We start from the raw sequence: 21,564 nt of genomic DNA, 5'->3' as shown, positions 1-21,564 counted from the left end.
TCAGCAGTTTAGCGCCGCCATCAGCCCAGGTCGTGATCCTGGAGACCAAGGATTGAGTCCCACGTCGTCAGGCTCCCTGCATGGAGCCTGTTTCTCCCTCTGCCTGTGTCTCTGCCTCTCTCTCTCTCTCTCTCATGAATAAATAAGTCCAAGATTAAACACTATGATGAGAGCATGATAAAATGATAAAATGTTTTTGAAACTTATTTTCTAGTTATGAATAAACTTTGAGATAGTTCTTAAGTAAAGATAATAATCCAATTTGCTTTTTAATGTGGAATTTAAATCATAAGTCAGAAACTTTGTAAACACTATGTAAGAAAAGGAAAGAAAAAAAAAGGATAAGAAAACTACCTGCATTCCAAAGACCAAAGGTAATATAAATTGCCATATTAAAATTAAAAGGTTTTTTTCATTTCTACCTTATGCTGAGTAAAGAAAAGCAAGTTTACAAAGCAGCAGCTTTTAATGCCTTGATTAAGAGAACGAGGGAAAACATAGACTTCTGGAACATCAGCAGATTATATGTATTTCCAACAGTATAGTGCTGGTATAAAAACAGACATATAGGTCAGTAGAATAGAATTGAGAGCCCAGAAACAAACCCACACCTATTTGGCCTATTAGTTTACAGTAGAGGAGTCAATCATATACAACAGGAAAAGGATAGTCTATTGTTTTTAAAGCTTTATTTATTTGAGAGAGAGAGAGCGCACAAGCAGAGGAAGGGGCAGAGGGAGAGGGAAAAGCAGACTCCCAACTGAGCAGGGAGCCCAATGCCGGGCTCAATCCCAAGACTGGGGGATCACTACCTGAGTTGATGATAAACACTTAACCGACTGAGCCACCCAGATGCCCCAAGGATAGTCTCTTCAATAAATGGTGCTGGGGAAACTGGACCACTGTCTTATGCTGCACAAGAATTTAACACAGGGGGGCCTAGCTGGCTCAGTTAAGTGTCCTACTCTTGATCTTCTTAGCTCAGGTCTTGATTTCAGGGTTGTGAGTTCAAGCCCTAAGTTGGACTCTACACTGGGTGTGGAGCCTGCTTAAAAAAATATTAACAAAATGGATTAAAAACTTGAACATAAGACCTGAGACCATAAAACTGTAAATAGAAAACAAGGGGGGCAGCCCAGGTGGCTCAGCAGTTTAGCGCTGCCTTCAGCCCAGGGCGTGATCCTGGAGACCCGGGATCGAGTCCCATATTGGGCTTCCAGCATGGAGCCTGCTTCTCCTTCTGTCTGTGTCTCTGCCTGCCTCTCTCTCTGTCTCTCTCTCTCTGTCTCTGTCTCTAATGAATAAATAAATAAAATCCTTAAAAAAAATGGGCAGAATATTTAAATAGACATTTTCCCAAATACATACAGATTGCTAACAGGCACATGAAAAGATGTTCCACATCATCCAGCAATATGCTGTGGGTATTTATCTGAAAGAAATGAAAACATTAACTCAAAAAAAAAAAAAAAAAAAAAACATGTGCCCCCATATTCACTGCTGCGTTATTTACAATAGCCAAGACACAGCAACAACCTAAGGGTTCATCAGTGGATGAATGGATAAAAAGAAAAGTGCTATATCTATATATTAATACAATGGAATATTACTTAGCCATAAAAGAGAAGTCTTGCCATTTGCTACAACATGGATGGACCCTGAGGGCGTTATGGTAAGTGAAGTCAGTCAGACAGAGAAACAAAAATACCATATGATCTCACTTACATGTGGAATCCAAAAACAACAACAAAAACAAGCTCATTGATGAGGAGAACAGATTGGTGGCTGCCAGAGGCAGGAGGCGAGGGGTGGGTGAAATGGGTGAAGGCAGTCCAAAAGGTACAGACTTCCAGTTATAAATAAGTCATGGGAATATAATGTACAGCATGGTGACCATAGTTAATAATACTATTGTATATTTGTAATTTGTTAAAAGTGTAGATCTTAAATGTTCTCTTCCCAGGAAAAAGATTCTTGTAACTATATGGTGATGCATGTTAACTAGACTTAGTGTGGAAATACAAATATAGTGTGATATACAAATATCATTATTTTGTACACCAGAAACTAATATGTCAATTATATCTGTTAAAAAAAAAAAAAAGACAAAACATAGACTTCTGGAACACCAGCAAATTACATGTATTTTCAATTAGTCACAAAGTTCTTAACTGTAGGCAGATGACAATTTGCAAATCCAGTCCACAGAGGGGGATATGAAGTCTACGCATGTAGAAAAGGGAACCACACTGCTTTTCATAAAGTCTGAGAAGCTGATTGCATTCATCATTCAACTTTAAATTTCAAACTGGAATTTGGTGGTGATGGGCTTTGGAAGGTCTATATTCTGAAAGAATTTGATAACAGTTGTAGGCTATGGAAAAGGACTGGGGAAAAAAGTGGGCCAACCACCCTGATAATCCGAGGGCTGTGACTCTTCACCAAGGTCAAGTCCCTGCTTTGCAGACAAGGGCCTCTCTGCAAATGAGACGAGAGCCTCTGGTGTGAGTCTATGGATAAGATGCTTTGAAGGTTTTCTGTTAATTTGGTACTCTAAGAACATTGTAAGCAATCACCTTGAAAGAGGATGTGATAGTGTTGTTCATCAAAAGACACGAGTGCAGGGCAGTCCGGGTGGCTCAGCGGTTTAGCGCCGCCGGCAGCCCAGGTTGTGATCCTGGAGCCCCGGGATTGAGTCCTGCATTGGGCTCCCTGCATGGAGACTGCTTCTCCCTCTGCCTCTCTCTCTCTCTCTCTCTCTGTGTCTCTCATGAATAATAACAAAATATAAAAAAAAAAAAAAAGATACGAATGCATTCAAGAAAACTTTATTCAACCATGGTGAAATTCAATGATTTTTTTTTCAATGTTCTTATAGTTCAGGTATTTGTATTAGGAAATCAAGCAGGTTCCTTTTTAAGTTTTCTGTTTCTTTTTTCCAAAAGCCATCTGGTTTTTCAATTGCATCCTCATATGCAACAAAGACTTCCCGTCTTTTTCCTGATAGATGCTGTGTGTGGGGTTATATTAGGCTATGACTACAGCAGTCTCGGAACTTCAACTCGTCCTGTTTAGACGATGGGGGCGGGAGGGGGCGGGGGGAGGCAGGGCACAGTCCCCTCGGGAGCTGTCTCATTTCCCACTACTCGTCCTGGTAACGGCAAAGCAGACGCGCCTGCAGACCTCCGAATCCGCGGGACCTGGGCGGTCCCTTTAAACAGTGGAGCATCATCCTGGAGACCCGGGATCGAGTCCCGCGTCGGGCTCCCTGCGGGGAGCCTGCTTCTCCCTCTGCCTGTGTCTCTGCCTCTCTCTCTCTCTCTTGAATAAATAAATAAAACCTTTAAAAATAAATAAATAAACAGTGGAGCCCCCCCGCGAGGAGCGCGCTGGCGGAGCGGCCGCCCTGCCTCCCGGGAGCTGACGCAGGCCCCGCCGGCCCGCAGGTCCCTGTGTGACCCGGGTCAGCGCACAGAGGCGGGCGCTCAGCCCTGCCGCCGCGGAGGCCCCGCCCGCCGCCCGCAGCCCGCCGCCCGCCGCCCGCCGCCGCCCCAGGCCCCAGCCTGCCTACCGCGGCCACCGCACGAGCCAACCCAGGTTTCCTGCCCCGTCGCCCGCCACATGCACAGCTCTGCCGTCCTCCCGCCCCGGGCCCCGGGCCCCAGGCCCCAGGCCCCAGGCCCCAGGCACGCCCACCTCTGGCGGCCCGCACCGGCCCGCGGCCCTTAGCCTCTGCTCAGCGGCCCTAATTCCACATCCCGGAAACAATGTCTTGATACTGCAGGACGGAAAACGTCTTGTGCTTAATACTCATGTCCCCCAGAGACCTAACAAACTACATAGGGGTGTTGTTGGACTTATTTATTTATTTATTTATAAAGGTTTTATTCATTTATTCATGAGAGGCAGAGAGAGAGAGAGAGAGAGAAAGAGAGAGAGAGGCGCAGAGACACAGGCAGAGGGAGAAGCAGGCTCCACGCAGGGAGCCCCATGCGGGTCTCGATCCTGGCACCCCGGGGTCACGCCCTGAGCGGAAGGCAGGTCCCAAACCGCTGAGCCACTCAGGCGTCCCTGGACTTTAATATTTATGAACACAAAGTTGGGATCTGTTTTTTTGGGTTTTTTTTGTTTGTTTGTTTGTTTGTTTTTGCCTATCAGATTGGCAATATTTACTTTTAAATAAGTCTCTCAATGCTTGTGAGGATACGGGGAAACTTTCTCCCACACATATTTACTTTTTTTTTAATTTTTATTTATTTATGATAGTCACAGAGAGAGAGAGAGAGAGGCACAGAGACATAGGCAGAGAGAGAAGCAGGCTCCATGCACCGGGAGCCCGACGTGGGATTCGATCCCGGGTCTCCAGGATCGCGCCCTGGGCCAAAGGCAGGCGCCAAACCGCTGCGCCACCCAGGGATCCCACATATTTACTTTTTTAATGTTATTTTTTGTTTTTATTTTTATCCTATACATATTGAGAATGTTATTCATCAGCCATTAAGATGTTCACAGGCTAATAGTCATACAAATGATAATGCAGACTTCAATGGAATATTTTGCAGGCATGAAAGATAAGCTTTCCAAATATTTTATTTTAGATCACAGTAGGTTAATTATGACATATATTCTGTGATGTTGGAAATGTTCAATATCTGCACTCAATAAGGTAGTTAGTAGGCACACTTACACATTTGGCTATTACGCATTTGAAGGATGGTTAGTGTGACTGAGAAGGTAAATTGTAATTTTATTTAATCTGAATTGCAATAGCCACATGTAGCTACTACTACTACCATATTAGACAATGATACTACATAGTAAGGTCCGAATTTTGTAAAAACAAACAAACAAACAAACAAAAAGTAATATGTATGATATTTACCACTGGTTATCTCTAAGAAATGGCTATAGGGGACATCATAGTCGCTTCTCCAGCATTTGTTCTTCCTTTGGGTTTCGGTTGCTCTGATATATACGTGTATATGTACACATACATATAAAAACATACATGCATATATACATATATATTTCTCCTGCAATATTTAGGGTAGGCGAAAGCTACCCCTGGCTGTAGGGGTAAGCCATGTAGTACTATCTAAAATTTTATTAGTCTGACTCTTGGCCACAGTCATTGGTTCAAGGTTGGGCACTTGACCTAATTTGGGACAATAGAATAGGAGATCTCATCTCTGACTCTGTTTCTCCTCTATTTCTAGTCCAAACTGGATGCAGCATTCATAGTCAATCTGTAGATACCCAGACACAGAGACCAGAGCAGCCCTCGTTTAGTAAGTTTTTCATCCTACAGCTTGTTACACAACAGTGTGAAATGTACCAAATGCAACTAATCATACACTTGAAAATAATTAAAATACATTTTATATGTATTTTACCACAATAAAAAAAAAAACCCTTTGCATAAAAACAACCAAACACCTGGGGACAAAAGTACCATAAGCTGTGGTAACCCATCAAGATCACAGTCCCATGTATGCCATGCTTACTGAAGAAAGCCCAAGGGCTAAGGCCACCTGAAAAAGCCATCCCCACAAAAGCCAAATGCACAATCTGGGCTGCTACAAAATGTCAAGGTCAAAACTCGACAGCTATAAACCGGGAATCCTTACTGCCCTAGAGACTTAATTTCTCCAGCTGTATTTATTTTTCAAAGTGTTCGGCCAAGGCACCAGATGTTGCCACACAAGGAGCAGTCAAAGGATAACACCCCTTCTTCTCCTCCCAAGTTCTTTATAATTGAATATAATCAAGTAGATGGGAATTACTAAATTATCACATGTATTACTGATAAAACAGTTTAGAGAAAGTGGCCTTGGTCTGTATCTAAGTGGACTTCTAATAGCTCTCCGCTGAATTGGACGTACTTTGTCATCGCACAGATGACAAACTTTGCTCTCCCAACAGGTAGTCCAACCCACCCTCTTATTCAATGGAAAACAGCTCAGATTTGTGAATCTGGCAGACAGAAAGACCTGGAAGGAACCCAGAAGGAGATAAGCTCATCAATTATTCAAATCTTTCTGTAGAGGAGATAGAGGAGGTGAGGCTCAAGGCCAAGGGCATTACACAGATAGTTTCCTCTATATAGAAACATGAAGCCAGGAGAAAGTAGCTACTTCACCACATGTCTTGAAAAGAAAAAGAAAACTTGGACAAATCAGTAACCATCAAATCTAATGAGTTAAGAGATCAAAAGGAAATTTTTACAGAATCTTTAGGGAACAGATTATCCCTGTGACATATAAAATACTTCAACAAACAGATAATTAGGGTAAATTGCCCAGCTCCCTTTATGAGGTTAACCTTGACAGCAAAACTGGATTAAGAAGATTACAGAAAAGGAAACTGTTGGGCAGCCAGGTGGCTCAGCGGTTCAGCGCCACCGTCAGCCCAGGGCCTGATCCTGGAGACCCAGGATCGAGTCCCTCGTCAGGCTCCCTGCATGGAGCCTGCTTCTCCCTCTGCCTGTGTCTCTGCCTCTCTCTCTCTCTCCGTCTCTCATGAATAAAAAGAAAGAAAGAAAGAAAGAAAGAAAGAAAGAAAGAAAGAGAGAGAGAGAGAGAGAAAGAAAGAAAGAAAGAAAAGGAATCTGTCAACAAATGTACTAATAACACAGGCATAAAAGTTCTGAGTAAATGTTACATTTAATTCAAAGGGAATTAAAAAGCAATATTTAATGACCACGTTTGATTTACCCTCGAAATGCCAGATGTTCAGTAAAGAAAATCTGTTAATGTAATACACCACATTAGCAGATTAAAAAAAAAGACTAAAATAAGCTATCATTCCTCCTGTTCCACATTGTACTTACTAAAGTGCTTAACAAATGCAATAAGACAATAAATGAGTCAGAGAATTAGATAAGAAAAAATAAATACTGCCAATATTTGTAATATTATATTTACAGAAAATCTAGTAGAATGTATAAAGTTATTAGAACTCATATGAGAGCCCAGTCATATTGCTGGAGATAATATCGACATACAAAAATTAGTAATGTTTCCTATATACTAATATTTTAAAAAATAAAAAGACATAGAAATCAGGTATCATTCCCCATAGCAACAGAGATATGCCATGTGATCGAATAGTAAGTATCAATATCATAAATGTATCACTTCTTTCCCAAATTAATTCATCAATTTAATTCAATTCTGATTGAAATACAAATAAGATACTTTGTGGAACTTGATGCACAGATCCTGAAATTGATCTGGCTATGTGAAGGATCAAGAATAACCACCATAATTTTGAAGCAAAAGGAAAAGGGAAGAGGACTTCTCTACCAGATACCAAGGTTTATCATAAGGTTGTAATCATTAAAACGTGTGATATTGATACAAACTTAGACAAACAGATAAAGGGAATAGGACTGAAATTACAGAAACAGCTCTACACTTATATATGGTTGAGGCAGCATTAGAAGTCGGTGAAAGAGGAATTTACTATTGAATATATTGCAGAGACAACTACTGACTAGATATATGAGAAAAATTAAATTAGATCCCTACTTCATAGCATATACTAAATAATTTCCATATGGATTAAAGAACTAACTGTGAAAGGCAAAGCATATAAATTTTTTAAACATCTGTGCTGGATAGATGCCATTCACCACTTGCATCATTTGGTCTTTGCTGCATAGCGAACAATTTATTAAGCTCCCAATTCTGTGTGTAAGCCCTCTGGGGTTGGCTCAGCTAGGCAGTTCTGATAGTGGTGGCTGGGCTCTCCCCTGCATTTGTGGTCAGCCGCCAGGCAGCAGTCAGGTCACTCTGCCTCCACGTGTCAGCTGGCTGAAGACTGGAGTAATTAGCCAACTGTCTCATCAGCCAGTAAGCTAACCAGACTTCTCTCACACAGCGTAGGCGGTAGGGGTCTCAAAAACTGCGAGAGGACAGTCCTCCAGTGTCCAAGTACTTTGCAAACTTCTGCTTGGGTCATGTTTGCTAATGCCCCATTTGCCAAAATTTGAGTCACGTGGCCAAAGTGAGATTCAAGAGGTGAGGAAATAGACTCTACTTCTTGGTACACATACACACACCGGAAAGACTTCTGGCCATTTTTGTAATCGCCACCCTCTGATTCCGCTTTGTGCAAAGGGCCAAACTGTATGGACTGCATCAAGCGTCCCTCATAAGGGCTCAGCCAAAAGGCAGCTGCCGGAGAAGATAAGGAGAATGGAGGAGAGTGAGAGTGGGATGGCTCTCTCTGGTGTAGCATTGCTGCTGACTGTTCATTCATCCTGAGTCCAAGCTCCAGTCAGCTGTCTTTGTTCACAGTGCACTGTCTGGGTTCTCTGTCTCTCCCCTTCCAGGCTCAGGAGTAACAGTGGAGCTCACTGTACCAGCCCCGGGACACAAACACTATCCTCTGTGATTCCCCTACACTCTACCAAATTACTCAATTCGAATGGATTATGTTCTCCTGTGAGATCCTGATAGAGAAGTAAATATAGAATTTCTTAAGGCACAAAAGGCAAAAACCATAAAATTAAAATACAACAAAACATATTGTGGATATAGAAAATTATAGACCCAAATACTCTCAGCCATAGTTAAAATGAAAGCCATAAGCCATACATTTTGAGAAACTCTGAGTGGAGATGGATTTGGATACAGATAATTTTAATAATCTTTAACATTAAGTTAAAGCAAAAGCCAAAAATAGATTGATTAAACCCCAGCCTGGCCTGGTGAAGTTAAGGTTCTGCTGAAGTAAGTTCTATGCATGGATAGAATATAATATATTAATGTCTCCTATTATGTTATTTTCAGCCTATTATTATTACAATGTTTTTTTTGTGTTTGTGTCCACTTAAGAATTCATTCTCTAAAGAATGTCTTCTCACTGCTTTACTTTCCACATTTCAATCTACAGTCCACTTAAAATTGGTTTTTGTAAATGGCACGAGAGGAGTCAAATATCTTTTTCTTTTTGTGTGGATTCCTAGTTGACCCAAAATCAAAAGCCATGCTTTCTACAGTGATCTTCGTGCCACCTTTGGGATAAATCAAGGTCCCTATATAACATGGGTCCTCCTCTTAATTTCAACCTTTCTGTAACCTTATGCTTTAGAGTCATCTTTCATAAATAGCACTTAGGCTTTTGTTTTTGTTTTTTAAAATCTGACCTTTAATTGGTTATTTAATCCATTCACATTTATTTTGATTATAATATATTTGGACTTATTTATGCTTTCCTTTAAATTGTTTTCTGCCCAATTTCTTTTCCTCTCATTTTTTTGCTTTAAAAAAAAAATCTCCCTGAAGATCTACATATGGCCATCAGGCACATGAAAAAGTGTTCCACATCATTTACCATCAGGGAAATACAAATCAAAACCACAGTAAGATACCACCTCACACCAGTGAGAATGGCTAAAATTAACAAGTCAGGAAACAACAAATGTTGGCGGAGATGTGGAGAAAGGGGAACTCTCTTGTACTGTTGGTGGGAATGCAAAGTACAGCTACTCTGAAAAACAGCATGGAAATTTCATAAGAAGTTAAAAACGAACCTACCCTATAACCCAGCAATTGCACTACTGGGTATTTACCCCAAAGACACAGACATAGTGAAACAATGGGCCACCTGCACCCCAATGTTCATAGCAGCAATGTCCACAATAGCCGAACTGTGGAAGGAGCCAAAGTGTCCTTCGACAGATGAATGGATAAAGAAGATGTGGTTTATGTATACAATGGAATATTACTCAGCCATTAGAAACGACAAATACCCACCATTTGCTTTGACGTGGATGGAACTGGAGGGTATTATGCTGAGTGAAATAAGTCAGAGAAAGATAATTATCATACAGTTTCATGCATATGTGGACTATAAGAAATAGTGAAAGGGACCATAAGGGGAGGGGGGGGAAACTGAGTGGGGAAAAATTAGAGAGGAAGACAAATCATGAGAGACTCCAAACTCTGGGAAACAAACTGAGGGTTGCAGAAGGAGAGGTGGGTGGAGGAATGGGGTAAGTGGGTGACAGGCATTAAGAAGGGCATGTGTTAAGGGGAGGAGGGCGGGGGGTGGGAGTGAATGGGTGACGGGCACTGGGGGTTATTCTGTATGTTAGTAAATTGAACACCAATAAAAAATAAATTAAAAAAAAAAAGAAGGGCATGTGTTGTGATGAGCACTGGGTGTTACACTATATGTTGGCAAACTGAATTTATATTAAAAAAAAAAACCTCCTTGGGCAGCCTGGGTGGCTCAGCGGTTTAGCATCGCCTTCAGCCCAGGGCGTGATCCTAGAGACCAGGGGTCGAGTCCCATGTCAGGCTCCCTGCAAGGAGCCTGCTTCTCTCTCTGCCTGTGTCTCTGCCTCTGTCTCTCATGAATAACTGGATAAAATCCTTTTTAAAAATTAAAAGCAGCTATTTGAAAAAAAAAAACACAACTCCCTGAATATTGTTATTGTTCTCTTCTTTTGTGTATTTCCCCTTAAAGTTTTTCTCTTTATAATTCTGCTACCTATTCCACTTTTATTGTTAATAATAACTCTTAAAATTTATCAAATTTTATCAAGCACTCTTAAAGCTGAACAATTTCTCATTTACCTCGGATAAAAAAGACTTTAGGGGGCAGCCCTGGTGGTGCAGCGGTTTGGCGCCGCCTGCAGCCCAGGGTGTGATCCTGGAGACCTTGGATCGAGTCCCATGTCCGGCTCCCTGTGTGGAGCCTGCTTCTCCCTCTGCTTGTGTCTCTGCCTCTCTCTCTGTGTCTCTATGAATAAGTAGATAAAATCTTAAAAAAAAAAAAAAGGGGATCCCTGGGTGGCGCAGCGGTTTGGCGCCTGCCTTTGGCCCAGGGCGCGATCCTGGAGACCCGGGATCGAATCCCACGTCAGGCTCCCAGTGCATGGAGCCTGCTTCTCCCTCTGCCTGTGTCTCTGCCTCTCTCTCTCTCTCTCTCTCTCTCTCTCTCTCTCTGTGACTATCATAAATAAAAAAAAAAAAAAAAAAAAAAAAAAAAAGACTTTAGAACATTTTAGCCCAGGTCTTGTTTTTATTTTATCTTGAAATAATTTTAGATATACAGAGAAGTTGCAATATTTACATTGGCATAATACTACTAACTAAACTACAGACTTTATTTGAAATTTACATTTTTACATTTTCTAACCTGGGATCCCATATTAAATTTAGTTGTCACATTTCCTTAGTCTCCTACAATCTGTGATAGTTTCTGAGTCTTGGTGTTTTATATCCTTGACATTTTAAAGAGAACTGATCAGTTATTTTGCAGAATGGAATCCAAATCAATATGGATTTGTCTGATGTTTTTTCCTAATTGGATTCAGCATTTGCATATTTGGCAAGAAAACTGCAAAGTGATTAGCCCTTCCCAGTCCTCCCCATCTTAAAGTACATAATGTAGTGGTGATGTTGATTTTAATCACTTGGCAAAGATGGTATCCACTGGGCCTCTACACTGGAGTTACCATTATCCTCTGGTATATTCAAAGAGATTCTTGATTCATATATTATTTATGATATTCCGGTTCTTTTTATCCCCCCTCATTCCAGTTCTTTTTATTTTTTTATTTTTTTAAAGATTTTATTTATTTATTCATGAGAGACACACAGAGAGACAGAAGCAGAGACACAGGCAGAGGGAGAAGCAGGCTCCCTGAGGGGAGCCCGATGTGGGACTGGATCCCAGGACTCCAGAATCACACTCTGGGCGGAAGGCAGGCACTAAACCACTAAGCCACCCAGGGATCCCCCCAGTTCTTTTTAAATACCATACATGAAACACTATTATTGTTTTATATAGACCACTATTTCTTTGAATAGACATGTGACTACCGTTTTACTTGTTCACTAACTATTCTATCATGAATTTCAGAAGTTCCTTTTAAAATATATCTTCCTTTTTTTTCCTCTAAAATATATCTTTCAGAAGTTCCTTTTGAGCAAGTCTCTTTGTAGTAGAAGTTCCCAGTTTTATTTACCTGTAAATATTTTTTCTTTTCCTTTTATTTTTGAATGATAACTTGGCTGGATGCCCAATTCAAGATTGATAGGGACTTTCTGTCAACATTTTGAATGAGTTATTTATTCTGCTTCCCTCCAGCTTTCACTGAAGCTGCTAGGATGTCTGTTCTCATCTTGTCATCCTGCTGTAGGTGTTCCTTCCCTTCTCTCTGACTGCTCTCAGCTTATTTTTTGTTAAAGATTTTATTTATTCATTTGAGAGAGAGAGATAATATATAGAGAGCATTAGCAAGGAGAGAGGAAGAGGGAGGAGAAGCAGACTCCCTACTGAGCCGGGAGCCAGATGTGGGATGTGGGACTCAATCCCAGGACCCGGAGATCATGACCTGAGTCGAAGACAGATGCTTAACCATTTGAGCCACGCAGGCACTGCTATTCTGTAGTTCTACAATGATATTTCTTGGGGCACCTGGGTGGCTCAGTTGGTTATGCATCTGCCTTCAGTTCAGGTTCATGATCCCAAAGTCCTGGGATGAAGCCCCATATCAGGGTCCCTGCTCAGTGGGGAGTCTGCTTCTCCCTCTGCTTCTGTTGCTTCCCCTGCTTGTGCTCTCTCTCTCTAATAAATAAAATCTTCTAAAAAATAGCATAATGACACTTTTTTAAATTTATTCTGCTTGGATATGTTGTATATCATAGATCTCTTGATTCATATTTTTCATTAGTTCTGGAACATCTATAGCCAGTATTTCTTCTAAATATTCCCTTTGCTCTATTATCTCCACTTTCTCCTTCTGGAACTCTAATTAAATATATGTTACTCCATCTCATTATATTTTTCATGTACTACTTTATATTTTCCATCTCTTCTCTCTTCACTATATTTTAGATATATCTTATTTATTTTTTAATTCCCCCCCCACCACCTTTTTTTCTTTTTTGCTCTGGAACAGTTTTAATATCTGCTCTGGGTTTTAGCAGTGGCTTTACTCTCGTCTTATTAAAAGTGTCCTGTCTTGTCCTCTGTTAAGGCTCTTGGTCCTGGCATGGCTGGGGGATGGGATGGGGGGAGGAGGGAGAGAAAGAAAAGGGTAGGAAGGGTAGCCAGGGTTCCTCTATTCGTTGGCAAACTCCTGATTCCAGTAGGGGCACAAAGGCCAGAGGAGAGAAGCCCCAGGGCTCTGGTGGTGGCTCTCACATCTTCGGCCATCACGCAGGAGTCAGTGCTGGAGGCTGGCTCAAGGTAAACAAAAGGAATTCTGGGAATCCAAACAAAAGCCTGAAGCCAAGGCCTTTTTTTCTAGGAAAAGTCCTCTTTGCTGTCCACAGAGAGCCATCCTGCAGAGAGTTTTATTCCTTACAGAAAAGCAGTCTGTCCCCTCTTGCCCTCCCTGATGTTTGGCCAGCAGGAAGGTGGTCCCAGACATCTGGGCCCCAAGTGCTTGTCGGCCCTTGTCTTCCCCTTTGGTTCTTCTTCCTACTCAGATGTACTCTTGGGCAAGTCATCTCCCATTTGCTTGGAACCTTCTGGATTGCATATCCCACATGTATTTGACAGCAACCTTGGATCCAGCCGTCTCATAACTGAAAAGCGTCAGCATGTAGAACTGCTCTGGAGTCAGTGTGTCACCCTCCTTGGACATCTCATAGTTAGGCAGCAGGCTCACCACACCTCTCTTGAGGCTCCATGGAGTGGGGGAACTGCTTTAGGGGTCACAGTGAAAGTTACTTTGTTTCCAGCTTGAGCATGTATTTTGTAAACCACTCATTCACTTCCTCCTTGGTTGGTGAAAAGGAGACCGACCCTCACCCTTCAACTTCTTGCTGATTGATGCAGGCTTTGTACTCATTAGATGGGCTTTTGGACCCAAGGCCACCATTGTCACCTTGTTTTTGCCAAAAAACATCTGGCTGTGCTTCCAAGTGTTGCAGATGTCTTTCAGCTTGCTGTTGTTCATGTTGGCCATGGAGAAGATGAAAAAGTACTTGTACTGCATCCACGCGCTTCCAAAACTCTTCTATCAGGCTCTATTTCAGTTCAAGCCTTTCTTGGCAGTTTTGGTTAAGGAAACTCTCTTGTTGAGCTTGGATTTGCGTATATATTCCAGACATATTTTACAGTGTGACAGCTATACAGTTGTTCTAGCATCATTATTGAAAAGACTACCTTTTCTCAATGCTCCAAAGTCCCATATTTTTCAAAAGCCAAGTATCTATATGTCATAATCAAATGTCTGTTTCTGGGCTTTCTATATATTCTATTGATCTATTTGTTCTCATGCCAGTGCCATATTATCTTAGTTATTATAGCCTGATAAGAAGTCTTCATACTCAACAAACAAATCCTCCACCTGATTTTCCTTTTTTAAGGAAAATCTTGGCCCTTTGTCCAAAGACTTTTAAGAATCAGCTTGTCAAGTTCCACAAAAATAAGGTTAGGATTGAATTTATAATAAGACCTAATTTATATATCAATTTGAAAAGAATACCACTCCATTTATTTAGGTCTTCTCCAATATCTCTCATTACATTTTGTACTTGCATGAAGTATTTTTCTGTAGAAGTCTTATACAGTTTTGTTAGATTTATTTCTAAGGACTTGATTTTCTTTATTGTAAATTATACCTCTTTAAACTTTCATTTTTCTAACTCCTTTTTGTTAACAAAAGGAAGGAAACTTACTTTTGTATATTAATTTTATATTCAAGAGCATTATTTAATGTTCCTATTTATTCTAATAATGTATCTGTAGATGATCTTGGATTTCCTACATACATAATTATATTATCTGAGTAATGACATGTTTATTTCTTTTTTTTTTTTTTTTTAAATATTTTATTTATTTATTCATGAGAGACACAGGGAAAGAGAGAGGCAAAGACACAGGCAGAGGGAGAAGCAGGCTCCATGCAGGGAGCCCAATGTGGGACTCGATCCCGGGTCTCCAGGATCAGGCCCGGGGCTGAAGGCTGCACTAAACCACTGAGCCACCCGGGCCGCCCGACATGTTTATTTCTTAAATAATTTTTTTACCTTTTTTTTTCTTGCCTTATGCCACTAAGATATCCAGTACAATACTGAATAGAAGTGATGATACAAGGCAACATTTCTTGCTTCCAATATCAAAGGAAAGCTTTCACTGTTTCACCACTAGGTATGATATTTATAGAAGATTTTTTAATGGCACTCTTTAGTAGTAAATTAAGGAAATTACCATCTATTCCTAGTTTGCTGAAAGTTCTCTCTAAAATTGTGAAAAATGTTGCGGTTTATCAAATGCTTCTGCATCTATTGAAATATGATTTTTCTCCTTTTGTCTCAATGTGGCAAATCACATTAACTTTTTTTTTTTTAAGATTTTACTTATTTATTTGACAGAGAGGGAATGAGAGAGCACAAGCAAGGGAAGGGCAGAGAAAGAGGGAGAAGCAGAACCCTGCTGAGCAGGAAGCCCAATGTGGGACTCAATCCCAGGACCCTGGGATCATGACCTGAGCAGAGGCAGTTGCTTAACCAACTAAGTTCTTCAGGCTCCCCTCACATTAATTTTTTTTCCACATTAATTTTTTAATGTTAAAATCCAACCTTGAATTTCTGGGACAAATGCACCTTAGTCACAAAATATTCTCTTTATATATTGCTGGTTTCTATAGTATTTAGAAAACAGTTTTGTACTGTTTAGAATTTTTGCCTTGAATAAAGTTGGTCTGTAATTTTTCATACTGTCCTTATTATGTGTTGATATCAAGGTTAGTGCTAGTGTCATGAAACAAGCTGGAAAATGTTCCCTCTTTTTCAACTGTCTTTGGGAGTCTGTAAAATATGAAATCAAAAAAAAAATGAAATCATATCAGCTTAATAGAAAGGATTTAATATAGGAAGTTGTGAAGAAAAGTATTAGAGAACCAAAAAGGCAAAGGGGGACCTTCAGTAACAAAGAGATAGTAAATACCACCCCACGCCTAGGATGAAGAGATGAAGGAAAGAGGTTAGGTTACAAGCTGGGATCCAGACTTCTGAGGAGGCGTGCTGCATAGCTGTGCAGATACTTCAGGAGTCATACAAAAGACATATAGTCAGGCTTTAGTTCTTGAAAAAAGATATTTTACTTCTAGTTAGTTTTATAGAAAGCTCTCTTAAGATATTTTACCTCTACCTATTAGAAAATTATGATAATGTACTGAATTTGTTGAGACACTTCAGTACCATATATAAACTACAACATCCGCTTGCAAATGGCATTCTTTGCATATCAGGGAGCCTCTGGCTTTTTGTTTTCCAAAAATTTGCTGAGTTTTTTCATTCCTGTGTCTCCTTTCTCATTTTCTTTGACCTTTTTTATTCCTTTCTATAATTCTAATGTGATTCCAAGAGTATCATGTGATAAATGCATGCAATCAATAAACTAGCAATCGTATATAAAGCTAGCTTATTAGTAATAAATGTCTTATTTTTATATCTATTAAATTATTCACTATAGAATAAAATTATTATAAAACTTATTTGTAATTTCAAGATCTTTATTATATGTCTTCTTTTAATACCAATATTTGTTTTGTAGGTTCAAAGGAGAAAATTAAACATGAAAATTAAAACTGAGTTACAATCTCATATTGGTGTAAAACATTCCAGCAAATAAGATGTCTGAAAAGGAGAATACTTCAGAAGAGCTGGAAGATACCACTGGTCTATTTAGCACAGAATCTAGATCATGGTCAGTGGAGCCTGAATTTATTAAAGAAACATCAAATTTGTTAGAGGAAGTTTGTGTTGGGAAATCTTCCAACCAAATTTGTGGAACATATCCTAGAAATGATAAATTCGGTATGTATGATGATACATCAACACTGTCCCCTGGAAATAAGTCTAAGAAAGATGAAGAACAAAGGTCTAAGAAACATGATGAACAAACTCTTCAATTTTTTGAAACAATCACTATATATGACAGCTTGCAGTCAAAGAGTGATATTTCACAAAGTTCACCATTGTCAATAACTGAGATGGCTGCTGAATACCAGCCTTTCATTGGCTTCTTATCTCATGAAACATTAGAAACAACTAGTTCACAACTCTCTGAAGAAAATCAGAAAGGACTTGGCTTGGAATCAGATAACTTTACAGTTAACCTCAAGGCCAAGGGTTTACAAGAATTCCCCAAGGACATTTTAAAAAGCAAATCTGTAAAATATCTATATTTGGATGGGAATCAAATCAAAAATTTTAAAGGGGCAGACTCAGGAGATCTGCTGGGACTTGAAATTCTATCCTTGCAAGAAAATGGGTTATTATCACTTCCACCTGAAATTCAGTTATTTCATAATTTAAGGATATTAAATGTCAGTCACAATCAAATATCACATATACCTAAAGAAATATCGCAGCTTGGGAATATCAGGCAACTCTTTTTAAATAACAATTGCATTGAGAATTTTCCTTCTGGCTTAAAAAGTCTTGGAAATTTGGAAATTTTAAGTTTGGCTAAAAATAAGTTAAGACATATACCAGATACTTTGTCTGGTTTAAAAAACTTGAAGGTTCTCAATCTGGAATATAATCAATTAACAATATTTCCTAAAGTTCTGTGCTTCCTTCCCAAGTTAATTTCACTAATCCTTACTGGAAACCTGATAAGCAGTTTGCCAAAAGAAATTAGGGAGCTTAAAAATTTAGAAAAACTTCTGCTGGATCATAATAAACTTACCTTTTTGGCGGTGGAAATTTTTCAGTTGCTCAAAATGAAAGAACTCCAACTAACTGGCAATAAACTGGAAGTTATTTCACACAAAATTGAGAATTTTAAGGAACTCAGAATTTTAATACTTGATAAAAATCTACTGAAAGAAGTTCCAGAGAAAATTTCCCACTGTGTAATGTTGGAATATCTTAGTCTTAGTTGTAATAAATTAATGGAACTTCCTAAGAACATCTACAAGCTCAAAAATTTAAGAAAACTCCGTGTAAACACAAATAATATAGTGAGGATACCTGAAGATATCTCACATCTTAATAATATAATCAGCCTAGAATTTTCAGGAAACATAATCACAGATATTCCCATTGAAGTAAAAAATTGTAAAAAAATAACTAAAGTGGAACTCAGTTATAATAAAATAATGTATTTTCCAGTAGGTTTGTGCGCTTTAGATTCTCTTTATTATCTGAATTTTAATGGAAATTATATTTCAGAAATACCTGTGGATATATCTTTCAGTAAACAACTGCTTAATTTGGAGTTAAATAAAAATAAACTCCTCATATTTTCTGAACACTTATGTTCTCTTACTAATCTTGAGTACCTAGATCTTGGTAAAAACCAAATAAGGAAAATCCCACCATCTATCTCCAATATGGTATCACTCCAGGTTCTTATTTTATGCTGTAATAAATTTGAAGTTTTCCCTATAGAAGTGTGTACTTTAGAAAATTTGCAAGTACTTGATCTTTCAATAAACCAAATACAGAATGTCCCTTCAGATATCTGTAACCTAAAAAGAATCCAGAAATTAAACATCTCAAGCAATCAATTTATGTATTTTCCTATTGAACTGTGCCGACTTCAATCATTGGAAGAGCTGAATATAAGTCAGATAAATGGAAGAAAGGTAAGAGATTGATATTTTGGGCTTTGGAGGGAAGTTGTCACTGGAGGGAATTAGAATTTAAACTGTAGTATATGTGTGCTTTAAACTTAGCAGGAATTTTTTATTTTTTAAAGAAGAAGGTTTTTTATTTTTAACTCCAAACATGGCTTTAGGAATATATTTCTCAACATAGAGAAAGCTTCATAGAAAAATATTTCATTAAAATAAAATTCCAAGTATCTAAAGTTGACAATTTTATAGATTTCTTTTTATTTCAGTTTAATTGGAAAAAAGGAGTTTTAAAGTTACGGATAATATAAACACAGTATTGAAAATTTAGGAAATTGATAAATCAAAGTAAAAAAATAATCATTTCAGAAGCATACCATTGTAATATAACTATTGGTCACTTGTCATATGTTGATACAACTCACTTTTACTCTTTTTTATGTGTATGGTTTTATAAGCAATTATAAAAAGATTCTACACTCAATTTTAATTTTAATTTCTTCTATTTTCACTTAACATAAGCATTTCCCCATAATATAACGTAATCTGCCCAATAATTGCTATAGCCTATACAATGATACATGTACTAATCATATGTTGTTAAGCATTTAGGGATGTTGTAATTTTTCAACATCATATATAATGCCGTGATGAACTTCTTCATAAATACAGCCTTTTTCACATTTTACTGTTTTCTTAGAAAATTTTCCCTAAAGACTTGCTAGATCAACAGGAATAAATGTTCTTATAGTTTAGCTTTTCATTCTACTTGAAGCATAAGAATTAATATTATGGAAATAGTTTTAAAAAATCAAACATTGCTGATTTATATTAAGATCTTAGTAAAATAATGAAAAGGATCCTAGGGCTATTATCTGGCTATGTTTAATTTGACAATTACAGTCAATTAAAGTCTTTTTATAGAGACTGGACTATTTTATAGAGGCTGGACTATTACCTACAGGGAGATTTCCCAAAGTCTGTCCTTAAAAACCTAGTCCCAGGAACTGCTTCTTAAAAAAAAGGCAGAGGGGGTCGTTCTTGTGATCAAATAGCTTTGAGAAGCACTGCTTTCTTCTCTTAGAGAATCACAATGAATGTTAGTATTAAAAGCTCTGAATATTCCTGCACTAAAGAAATTGGTTTGTCTCTATTTAACCCACATTTCCCAAACATATCCTTTTAAACTTAACATCTGCTATACAATACATTTCCAGAAAGGCTACTCCGGGGAACACTTACTTAAGTAGCTGGAATTGAAAATGATACATGTGTTTTTAAAGTTGTTATTGCACTAAAAGACACTTTTTGGTTCTGCATTATAATCAACTAATTCTTTGTCTGATTTATAATCCTCTCACTTTCTCCTCCTGTATCTTACTGTGCAAGTCTACAGGGTTGTGCCCTTAACCTCCTCTTTTCTATTAACTTCGCACCATACTATTCCTATGACCCTCAAATTTGCATAACTGGAGCTGATCTCTCATCACTGCTTTAGTCCCATAGTTCCCAGTTTCTCTGGAAATTCTGTTCTTCTACTGTCTCAAACTTAACATGACTTGAAAAATCAAACGCATCTTTCCAACATTAACTCCCTTCGTAACTTTTCCATTTGTTTGTGATGCCACTTTCTTCAGACCTACCAATCTAGGATTCATGAAATCATCTTTCTTCCTTTTCCATCACTAGTTACACTGAAACTTACACCAAAATTGTCTCATTTTTCCTTTGAAAAAGCTCTTAGATCAACTCCTTCATTTTCCAGTGTCACTATCTCCAACCTGGTCCATGGTCATCACTCACTTCATGCCTCTACTGCTCCAGGAGCCTTTTGACTATTCTCTTTGATTTAGTCTCCTTTCATTTATCAGGACTTGTCAAAGCCATCAGAGTTCATTACAGAAGACTGTTTTTTAGGAATCCAGTGGTTGCCAAAGGCACCAATCCACATCATCACAACCTCACTTCAAAGGTCACCAGGTTGGGGTGCCTGACTTGCTCAGTGGTAGAGCATGTGATTCTTGATCTTGGGTTGTGAGTTCAAGTCCTCTATGTTGGGTGTAACACTTACTTAAAAAGAAGGTGGGGGGGGGGGGAATGCCTGCGTGGCTCAGCGGTTAAGCGCCTGCCTTCAGCCCAGGGCGTGATCCTGGAGTTCTGGGATCGAGTCCCACATTGGGCTCCCCGCATGGAGTCTGCTTCTCTCTTTGCCTGTGTCTCTGCCTCTCTCTGTGTCTGTCTCTCGTGAGTAAACAAATAAAGTCTTTTTTTTTTTTAAAAAAAAGGAGGCAACTATGTAAAATAAAACTGGATATCCAAGGACACCTGAGTGGCTCAGTGGTTGAGTGTCTGACTTCGGCTCAGGGTGTGATCCTGGAGTCCTGCATCGGGTTCCCTGCATGGAGCTTGCTTCTCCTCCCTCTGCCCATGTCTCTGCCTCTCTCTGTGTCTCTTGTGAATAAATAAGCAAAATCTTTGAAAAAAACCTGGATATCCTTAGAAAAAAAAAACCACCAGATGGAAAAATGATTTACAAAAACTCTTCTTAAAAAATATATGATTGGAAAGATCACTTTGATAGCCCACTTGGGGTGGAGGATTAATTTATAACAGCAGATGGTCACTAAACAGTCATCTGAAGAAGATGAGTTCAGGTTAACCATGGCTTTTATTTTACTAAGTGAAGGGTGCCCAACAGGAGTTTTCCTTCCGTAATAGCTCTATTATCACATGGTTCTTAGGTATGTCCTCTAATTACTCAGCTGGAATGCTGAGTAAATACTTAAAGAATATTGATTTTATTATGTTTTAAATTAAATTTAAATTAAATTAATTTTAATAATTTTAATAATTTAAGATTATTATTATTTTAAATTTAATAATTTAAGATTATTATTATTTTAAATTTAATAATTTAAGATTATTATTATTTTAAATTTAATAATTTAAAATTATTATTATTTTAAATTTAGACCTACCCCGTCTTGACCTGACTCCTACATACTAGG

The 21,564-nt window shown here is 38.6% G+C and overlaps 2 protein-coding genes and 1 pseudogene across 6 annotated transcripts in view; 1 reads left to right on the top strand and 2 right to left on the bottom strand.

The window, feature by feature from the left end:
- Positions 1-21,564, bottom strand: part of ANKIB1 (ankyrin repeat and IBR domain containing 1) — a 238,505-nt gene that overhangs the window by 179,131 nt on the left and 37,810 nt on the right. The window lies entirely within an intron of this gene.
- Positions 3,521-21,564, top strand: part of LRRD1 (leucine rich repeats and death domain containing 1) — a 41,116-nt gene continuing 23,072 nt past the window's right edge. Inside the window, exons 1-4 of one of the 3 annotated variants that reach the window (XM_035698474.2) lie at positions 3,521-3,597; positions 15,029-15,120; positions 16,528-16,790; positions 18,441-18,568. In XM_035698474.2, coding sequence (XP_035554367.1) covers positions 16,607-16,790; positions 18,441-18,568 — 312 coding nt within the window. In that variant the 5' untranslated portion in view covers positions 3,521-3,597; positions 15,029-15,120; positions 16,528-16,606. Of the gene's footprint in view, positions 3,598-5,203; positions 5,289-15,028; positions 15,121-16,527; positions 18,569-21,564 lie in introns of those variants that run through there. The other 2 variants (XM_025471407.3, XM_035698472.2) reach the window with 2 other exon arrangements.
- LOC112674786 (mRNA turnover protein 4 homolog) lies at positions 13,444-16,027 on the bottom strand (annotated as a pseudogene).

This window comes from Canis lupus, chromosome 14 (assembly GCF_003254725.2).
Source record: "Canis lupus dingo isolate Sandy chromosome 14, ASM325472v2, whole genome shotgun sequence".
NCBI lineage: Eukaryota > Metazoa > Chordata > Mammalia > Carnivora > Canidae > Canis > Canis lupus.
The sequence above is the reverse complement of the archived record's forward strand: the minus strand, read 5'-3'. Positions and strand labels throughout refer to the sequence as shown.